The sequence below is a fragment of the Nymphaea colorata genome, chromosome 6, assembly GCF_008831285.2.
Source record: "Nymphaea colorata isolate Beijing-Zhang1983 chromosome 6, ASM883128v2, whole genome shotgun sequence".
Classification (NCBI taxonomy): domain Eukaryota; kingdom Viridiplantae; phylum Streptophyta; class Magnoliopsida; order Nymphaeales; family Nymphaeaceae; genus Nymphaea; species Nymphaea colorata.
The window spans coordinates 9938106-9947780 of NC_045143.1; the positions used below are offsets into that span (position 1 = coordinate 9938106).

At 39.2% G+C, this 9675-nt stretch overlaps 1 protein-coding gene across 1 annotated transcript; it reads right to left on the reverse strand.

Annotated features, from left to right (window-relative positions):
* Positions 1–2294: 2294 nt before the first annotated feature.
* Positions 2295–9675, reverse strand: LOC116256095 (GRF-interacting factor 1). Its single transcript, XM_031632275.2, has 4 exons — positions 9304–9675; positions 5474–5550; positions 3158–3242; positions 2295–3072 (listed from the first exon to the last, which is right to left on the reverse strand). Exons 1-4 carry the CDS (start codon positions 9382–9384, stop codon positions 2602–2604), a joined length of 714 nt encoding a protein of 237 aa, XP_031488135.1. The 5' UTR covers positions 9385–9675; the 3' UTR covers positions 2295–2601.

The window sequence follows — 9675 nt, forward strand, 5'->3', positions numbered from 1 at the left end:
ATGCAAACCACCATCACTCAAAAAGTATGATGAGTTAAAACTTATCTTTAAAGAAGAAAGGAATTTGAGTTATATATAATACTAAATTTACTACATATGAAAAAGGAATCTAAAGAATTTTGATGCCTTAACAAAAGTACTGAAGTTATTTTTATTGGACATAGGCACTTCATTCTCATATAAGTCAAATAGGTAACAAGTTGCAATCGTGTTCTAAACTGCAAATACACTTCGAAACTTTAATGGCCTTCTAATTATTAGTTGTCCGTAGCTATTTGTAAGCACATTGTTTTTTTTTTTTTTCACTTAATGGCAATTCTAGAACCTCCATAAGGTCAAGCTTGCCTTATTTCTCTTATAAATACTGAAAACAGGTAAAAAAAATAAAATACTACAAGTTAGTGAACAAAATAATGATATTATTTACCTCAACTAAGTTTAGCAAACAATGAGACAAGAACTGTACATATTTACTGAAGAACTAGCGACATCAAATTTTGATGGGTTTGTTTTAACAACTATTGAGCAATCCTCCTTCCTACATCTTTGATTAAGTATCTTGGGAGTCACAAGCATAACACATGACTATGAAGCTAATTAGCAAAAAAAACTTCTGATGCAAATGAGCAATGTTCTAAGCTTTTTCATTTGCAAACTTAATATAATGTAAAAATATCATACAAGATAAACTTGCATCTACTAATATGAACATGCAAAAATAATACTATAAATAGTAAAAGAATTTGATCATTGATAACTATAGAGTGAAAAACCGACAGTTTATCAAAACACTAGTAAATATAATTAAGCCAAACATCTCCCTGAATGCCCCACATAGTACCCCGTCCTAACACTCGACAACTCTTCCTCTACCACAAGCCACTCATTCCTTTCCACATCGTAGACCTCCGTGTCACCAATCCTCGACCTGCCATTTCCGAATTCCGTATGCCTCGACCCACCACCAGTGAGTCAGTGACAATGATCGTAGTGCTATTGGCACTAAATCAGTGGTGCAACCGAAACCAGCGCGAGCACGACGCACGGAGGATCTTTGCTGCCGGATCAAATTAGGGAGGGTGGGGAGACGCCGAAGAGAGACTCCCCGAGGACGAAGATGGATGATCCTGAGGAAGCGCAGACGAAATTGGATAGGCTGAAACGATGGCGGTGAATGGCATGGGCGGGAAAAGGGGAAAAAAGAGGCGGTCTGGATCGAACAACGCCCCGGAGGAGAGCGACAGATCGATGGGGGAAGAGGCAGAGAAGGTCCTCTGTTTTCTACCAACGTAGGCGGAGGTTGAACAGAGACAACCATGAAAGGGGAGATAGCCAGGCCTTACAGGTGGAGGCGGGGGGAGTGGGAGAAAGGGATGAGTGGCTAGTGGTAGTTTCCAGGGTCTGAGTGATGTGGCCTTCAAGGGTGCCTTGGTGTTTATCTTGAGCTGTTAGGAGCTAGCAGCTTGTTCTTTTTGTAATATTGATGCCTCGTGTACATTTTTTTGGCCAATGGCAGGAAATCGAGCATCAGTTGAACATCTGCATCCTCAATGTTCCTGTCACTCAAAGTTGAGAGCTCAATGTTCCTGTCACTCTCAAAGTAGAGAGCTGGACTGACACTAAAAAAAACGTGGGAATTTTGGATGGAAAACACGATGCATGCTGAAACGTGTGGAGTGCAGTAAGTGATTACGTAATCCGTACTGCACTGTCTTTTTGTCCACCTAATCGGTGTTGTTGGGTGGCGGCACCTTGTTCCTTTTGTAATGTCAGATGTCTCGCATCTCTCTTTGGAGACATTTGGAACAATACAGATGTCTTGCATCCATTTTCTTGCTCTGTAAATATTTATATTCTGTCAATAACTAATAAGGGCGAAGATGCCATCTCCCAGCATTGAGCATCCTCTTATCGGAATCAAGCCTGGCTCAAGGTAGGCAATTTATGCCGTACACAAGGGGGGATTGGTCCTGGTTGGTGGCATCGATGACGAATGCCCGTGGCCTGGACAGCCCGTTCTTCCACCATAAGTTAGTCAGCAGATTATAGATGTGAATATGCCAAGGAGATGAATTGACTCTTGCAAGTCACAACTACAGCCCCCTCTATCATGCGACTAAGGTGGCAACGTGTTCAATGTAGTACAATGGGATAACTCATTAATTCAAGAAACACTAAACTGAGAAGGTTCATTACGAGCTGTCTGCCAGAAGTGCTCATCAAGTGTATAGCATTCTTTCATTTGTACAGAAGACAACAGATGATGTTACCTCATGACCCAAGACACGGCAACATGAACATGCGGAACAGCCATCATCAGAAAATCATTCATGAGCAGTAACCAAAATGCACAACTTTCAGGACGCTAGAACATCCAGTCAAACACTACAAAAATCTACAAAGCAGGAACATGAAAGTCAACCATGTCTCCAACAAACAGGTTACCAAGACTCATCATCATCACCTTGACAGAAACTAAACCATCATATAGCAAGATTGAGCAGAAAGGATCCAGTCCAGGCAAGACAAGGCCTTGTTTTCTCTAATACTGCCTACCGCTTATGTTTTGAGACGGGGCCGGCACAGGGACCGGCTACAAGCTCAATTACCATCCCCTTCAGGTCCTTTGAGATACAAAGGTTCCGTCCCATCTCCAGCCTGTGCCCCAGCAGTCCCCCCTCGCACATCAGCAGACCCTGAAGCTGAAACATCTCTTCCTGTCACGTCCTGCTTGCCAGCTCCACGTTGCTCCATAGTAGTAGCTCTACCAGCAGACTGAATACCCTCTCCAGATCCAGCTGAGCTGCGGCCAAAATCAGGGAAACTACCGCTTGGGATTTGTCCACTGGGTCCCAAATTCGCTTCACCATGCAACATGTGAAGACCATTGTTCCCACTAGGGCTCACACCAAGCTGGCTGTGTAATGCTTGCTGCTGCTGCAATGCAGAAAGAGACTGCTGAGCATACATCATAGGTGACCGTGCACCCATCAACGACTGAGGGGTTAACGCTTGAGCTTGCTGGTGTTGCAGATAATGGGCCCCAGGCTGCATCACAGCGTTGGCAGGAAACTGCAGAGTAGGATAAACAAAAGGCTTTTGTTGCATTAATTCCCTTGGGCAAATTAAACAATTAATGCCTGAGAGGACACTGTACCTGTGCATGCATGGCAGGAGGCTGCGGCTGAGCATCAGCAATGGCAGCCAAGTACATCAGATTCTGCTGAAGCCTTGCCTGAAAGCTGGAATCAAGGTCCAAAGGATCAGTAGAAGGAAGTTTAGTTACATGTTTTTGAAGAACTATCAGAAAATACTATGCAAATTATGGAGATAATCATAGCTCTGCATCAGCTTGATCTAATTATATAACGAACTTTCCAAACAAAAGAGTAGCTTCAAGTTAAAACACACAAAAATCGAATTTTGCAGATTATTAACATTTAACTTCATACATCGAGACATGTCTAATTTGTAGCTATTGCAACTTCACTATAACAACAATTTCATGAATAATAAAATGATAAATGAGATTTCAGAAACATAACAGACCTCAATATTACCCTTAATGTTCAAACTTATTTCTTATCAGATACAAAAAGGAAACATAATTTCTGGAGATCAGCGGACAGCAATCCTAAGTCGACTTAGGCAAATTCAGAATGCTTCCTTCGTACCATAGTTTCAATAGGCAACTTCCACTTAGGAAAATCCATCTATACTTCCACCCCGTTACTACACCCAATATTGTAAATATCCGTATCAGCACTATTATAGTCTGTGGACTCTGCTCACCAATAAGCCTCCTTTTAGCCTATATCATTTCAGCGAGGGGCCAATAATATGTGTACCTGCCAATATGCTCCGACATGTGGCGTCAAAATTAGCAAAATCTTGCAACTGGCACTACATGGTAACTTAAACCCAGAGGCAGAAAGCAGAATCAATCAGGAACAGCAAACTCAAATGATGGCCATCACCATGCCCACAACCACCCACCTCAATTTTTCAGAAATCCCATTTTCATGACATGAGAATCTTAATTCAGTTATGAAAGAGAGGTGATTTGTATGAGTAGGAACTCCAATCTTATGTTTAGAGATCACTATTTTCTGAGGAATTTTAACTGCTATACAACTTCATGCATTTCTTCCTAAAACATCCCTTCTCTGCTGTTTCCTACTCGCTCTCCATTACATGAATACTGTAAATTTAAAATGGCTGTTCATGTCATTACTTTCTCATTCCAGTTCAACCATGCTTAAACACCTAAAGTGTGTGTCGGCAAAAGATGACACCTTTGTGCAAAGGGAATGAAAATCCCTACCACAGCTATTGGCACCAGCAGTTGTCGCTTTAAAAAAAAAACAATTTAACCAAAAAGAAAACCGAACTTTTATGAACCTCCTCAACATACTTTTCTGACTGGAACCACCGTATTTCTAGTATGCTTCACTAACTTGCTAGTTGCCATGTAATTTACCTCCCCAAAAAACAGTTCTTTGTATTTTTAACCTGTGTGATGCTTTTATCAGACACACAATGACCTCAGAGGTACAATGGTCCAACTACGTTTGTCCTCAAAGTTTCTATATATCTACTGAAATTGTGCAATTCTTTTTTTTAGTTTACCCAAGAAGCTACTTCCATGCAACCATGTACAATATCGTTCTTCCCCTTCAAGAGGGCAAGCCAAGAAACCCTGTTCTGCCAGTCCTTTCTTAATCTTAAGAAAAACATGTAACTGAACTGAAACATCTAGTTTTGCTTCCTTCAGAATAGATATCCCTATGCATCATAAGGAATTTGTCATGGCTCCTCTCCTCTACCAAATGAGGTATTCACAAATCAAGATTATGATTGATTAAGCACAACAATTGTAATTAAAATATGCTACAGAATAAAATGACTTTTGCAGTTAACCTTAATGAACCGCTCCCCATCAACTAGCATGCATTCTCCGAAGAACAAAGCTAGCATGATTCTAGTTTATTCTCAACTCCTAAAGCCCCATTCCACCTGCCTCTCTCCCTCACTTTGTTCATTTCTTGACAAAAATGGCACCATTAGCTCGGAACTATATGGTCTCCAAATTTCCTGTCAAGGATTAGTGCATATCAAGGCAAGAGAGGTCTATTTGAGATTCACTTAGGAAGAATGACATATTTAAAATGTAAGAAATACTTAAGTCATAGCTTACAATCATAAATTTTAGGAAACAAAGAAAATGGGCTATGCTGCTTCACCAAACTAGAGTAGCATATTCATATAATGAGCACAAAGATGTTTATACACCATAGTCCAACCAGACAAGAATAGAAGTGAAACGTATATTACGACCCCTTGACATGCTTTTGCAACCATATGAGCTCACTGAAATTAATGCATACACAGATATCCCATTACTAAGATTACCAAATAAGAAGGAAACATATTGACATTCACTGCAATAAAGTATGTGCTCTCAGCTACTTACTGTGCACATTCACTCAGCTTGCCCAAATTCTGGTTATCAAGGATTGCCAGAATCAGTTGTTTGTTTTCATCCAAGTACTGCATTTGAAAAGTCAAACATGAGTCGTGGGAAAAATATAATAGCAAAATGCAACAATAGACTTGCATTTTCAAGGTCCAGCAAGAATATAGGGATACAGTCAGATGAAAATAAGCAGTACATGAAACATCCAAAAGTACTATAACAGAAATAGGAAAATGAAACAATATAATTTTCACTAAACTGCTGAGGAAGACCACAACCGCAAGCAGAAATTTCTAACAGTATGAAGCCTCCTTGGATTCTTCAGAAAAGGAAATGTAAGGGGAGTATGAAGCCAGCAGACTTTGCGATGCAAAGGAGCTACCACAGCCAGCACACCTGTCCTAATTTGGCACCTCTCAAGCAAAATCACATATAAAGAGAGGCCAACTGAAATGCAAAGCATTTCGTTTACTACTTCAATGAGCACCAAGTTACAGGAGACCTCATTTCGCCAAAAAATTTTCAGCTCGTATTTCATGAAATGAATTAAATTGGTTATCTTCAGCTGTTACATGGTTACTGAAGCATTTAAAATTGCATGCAGTGGTGAAGAAATAAAATACAACCAGTGACCCAAGAAGCACAACAAGTTTTCAACTTCATAAACTTCTCCTTTCTCTTTCCAGTCGAAATTTATCTGACCATAATAGCAGACACGCCTGGCAAGGTGGACTGTACCTTGTTGGATCAGTTATCACTCTATTAGACGAACAACATACATCAACTTGTCGCAGAGAATATTCAATCTAGTATTTTACAGAAATACATTGTTAGAAAGCTGAAGCATGTGAAAGAACAAGACTTGAATGCAGAAGAGGAAGGACCATGGTTGTAGAACACAACATAAATTGACATTTATAACCTGGAGTATGGCTTTTATGGTTTTACCGTTTTGAATTTATGGATGTCAATCAAATTCAGAAATCTTGAATGTGTAGCATACAAGGTAGATAACATTTACATAAACTTAAAGGTTAAAACAAGTATGATAAAGATGGAAAAAACATCAATTCATGGTTTTTTATGATCTTCCACTCTTTTGACCTATTCTCTACTGATCCAAGTGGATGGCAGCAAGCTCAGCATGTAGCTACTAATCATGTTCCTTCTTTCTTTGGTAAAACTAAAACTTGTGTACCACACTACACTTGGCTCTACACATTGACAGAGCTAACCCCTGTCCAGTGTCTGCTAGAGCTAAGGGGAGGGGGGCAGAAAAGTCAAATGCACTCCAACTAGTCTGCAAGTGCAAACTATATCTGTTGAAGCCTCCAATGGTCATACTTTCATTTCTGAGCTGCCTTCAAGACTACCTATGGTGAAGTACCATAACAAACTCCAAAACTCCAATGTTTATACGATAGTTTCAAAAATAGCACGATATCGGTGAAAACGCTTGCAAAAAGTGATCTATTCTACCTCCAAGCTGCCAAGTTGATTCTCATAGATGGACTGATAAGCTTTTCTGATGAATGAAATTCAGAAAGGGCCACCTTTCTAACTTCCTTACAGCTTTGCATTTTACGAAAAGGACAAACTATAAAAATTCATCAATGACCATGCCTTTTCAGATCAGTCACCCTGAACTCCCAGTAACTAAAATACAACAATTCCATCTCCTGCAGCTCACATCTGTTACTCCCACCTGAGTACCTTCAATCAATAAATGTAATAAAACTTTGCCATCAAACTAAGCATCAAAGTTGCATAAAGAAACTTTAACGTTAATTCGTCCTTTAACCAAAAAATCAGCTTAGATAATTTAATGATTTTTGCCCAAAGTGGATGCACAAAAAACCAGAATAAAATATGGATTAAGGACGGTAAAGAAAAGCGGAAGAGATGTAACCAATTTTTTGATTATGGTCACTAGGAAAAGATAGCTGCCTAGTATAAACTTCTTGAGAAGTTTCAAGTTACTAAGTACAGAAAAAAGTCACATGGGTACGGGTATGGTTCAGGTACGGGTACGGAGATACATATACGAACACGGCAACTTTATAAAATGTGGGTACAGGGGTACAGGAGGATGATATATATATATATATATATATATATAGTTATGTACATATAAAACAATACAAAAACAATCAAAATGAAAGAAACATTTAAATTAAAAAGTGTTTTAAATAGAAACATTACATGTTAATGAACAATAACTCTAAAAACAGACAGAAAATTGAGTTGGAAAAAATTAAATCACATAAAATTAAGCAATTTGCATCGGTTTTAGTCTACAAATTACCCAAATGTGTCCAGACTCCAAGTACCCACTTTGGGTACGGGTATGGCGACATGGGCACATGGACCTTACTGAAGTACCCATGTGACTTAAGAAAACTAATAGATAAATTTTGAGACATCAAAAGTCTTCTACATGCTTCTATACACTCAATAAATATGTTAATCAAATACATGCAAAAAAGACATAAATTGCAACAAACAGTTCAGCAACTTCAACTGCTGATGTCAATCACGTATGTAGTTCACAAACCATCAAAATTTAAACTGAAATACCTATAATGAAGTAATGAACTAACAAAAACTCATCCTGTTAGTGTCCAAAAGCTTGACAACGAGTACAAAGAATGCCAAATCTCATTAATGACAATGGAATGTTTCTGCTGAGAGAAATCATCCCGATAAGCAGAAACAGTCCATTCGAGGGTGAAGAATAAGACTTAAAGTTCAACCTTCAAACAACCCTGCAAGATAACTCTATATCATAATTTCAAAGGATAATGCAAACCCAATATCATCAAGTGACAAAAGAACATACAAAGATTATAATCTATGTGGTCATGAGACCTAGTTGGCCTAGTCCATGTCTAAAAAATTTTAAAGAAAAAAAATCAAACTAAAAATTATGACACCAACTAAAAAAGTTAAAAAACATTAGCAAGAAGCCAGATAATTTATGTGCAGTACGGGGTCCATAATTTATGTGGACTAACGATGAAGGCGATAACACACACAGCCAAAAAGGTCACGATTAGAGGTCTGCTAAACGTATTTAAATGCCGGAGACACATGAAAAGTGAAAGGACAGCCATCAATGTACACAAGGAAAACCCAAAAGTAACAGAGACCACGCAGACGGTAAAATTGAAACAAGCTACATGCAGTAAATTCTACTGTGTCATCAGGGAAGAAAGATTTGTGAAGTAGCATTAATAGGGATATTTCTGGAGTGAAATAAGCAACCATCAAAACCGTACGACAGATTTCTCAATGGATTATCAATACATGGTTGGTTTGTCCAACACAGAGATGAGAAAAAGAACAGAGAAAATGAGAAATTCTTCAAACACCCACAACAATCCGTAACACATCGCCAATGAAATGGAGTCCATAAGAGAAAAAAGGGAACAAGGCGTCTAGATTCAGCTAAACCGAGCCATAAACCCTTGGAAGAGATTTCATCTACTCCAAACCGAATCTTTAACACGAACCTAAAGAAAAACCCTCAGGGTCCCTTTTCCTACCATTAAAGACTCTAAAAACATCACCGTAAAAGAAACCCCTTTTTTTAGCAAGCACAAAAAAGCCTCAAACAACTCTTAACTGAAAGACCTCATATTTCAAAATGGTGACCGCAAAACCTTTAGCGTGTGAAGCAAGGAAAGGAAAGAAGAAAGAAAACCCTCATCGGAAAACCCTAAGCCCTCACACCTTATCCGCTGTCAAAACCAACATTTCCAAGAAAAAGGAATGTTATTTTATTGGGGAAGGAATACAAAAAAAGAGGGAGGTAGAGAGGGGTCGACCTTTTGAATGACATCAGTGGTGATATTGTTTGGCGAGTACCCGCCCATCATGGGCTGCATCTGCATGAGATGTTGCTGCATTTTTTTCTCCACCTCTTTCTCTCTCTCTTCTCTCTCTTTCTCTCTTTCTTTTCACACTACGAGAAGACCGCCTTTTCTACAATCTACACATCCATGGCCTTGTCATGCTCTGGCACATATGTATCTTTCCAAGCTCCGACCACACTTCGTCTGCTCTCTCCCTCTCTCTCTCTTCAACTTTCTCTGTCTACAAACCTAGTCACGTGTAGTCTACAGTAAAACGTTCAAAATGCCAAAACGCAACAACCCAACAAACCTAAGACCTAAATCTCCGTCACATGTCCGTTGGCA

What these genes read in the sequence shown, in the direction of transcription:
- LOC116256095 (XM_031632275.2), bottom strand. Translation starts at nt 9,384, where the DNA reads ATGCAGCAACATCTCATGCAGATGCAGCCCATGATGGGCGGGTACTCG. An exon ending in CCACTGATGTCATTCAAAAG is followed by an intron (nt 5,551 to 9,303) that starts GTCGACCCCTCT and finishes TTTCAAATGCAG; the next exon opens with TACTTGGATGAAAACAAACA. An exon ending in AAGCTGAGTGAATGTGCACA is followed by an intron (nt 3,243 to 5,473) that starts GTAAGTAGCTGA and finishes CCTTGATTCCAG; the next exon opens with CTTTCAGGCAAGGCTTCAGC.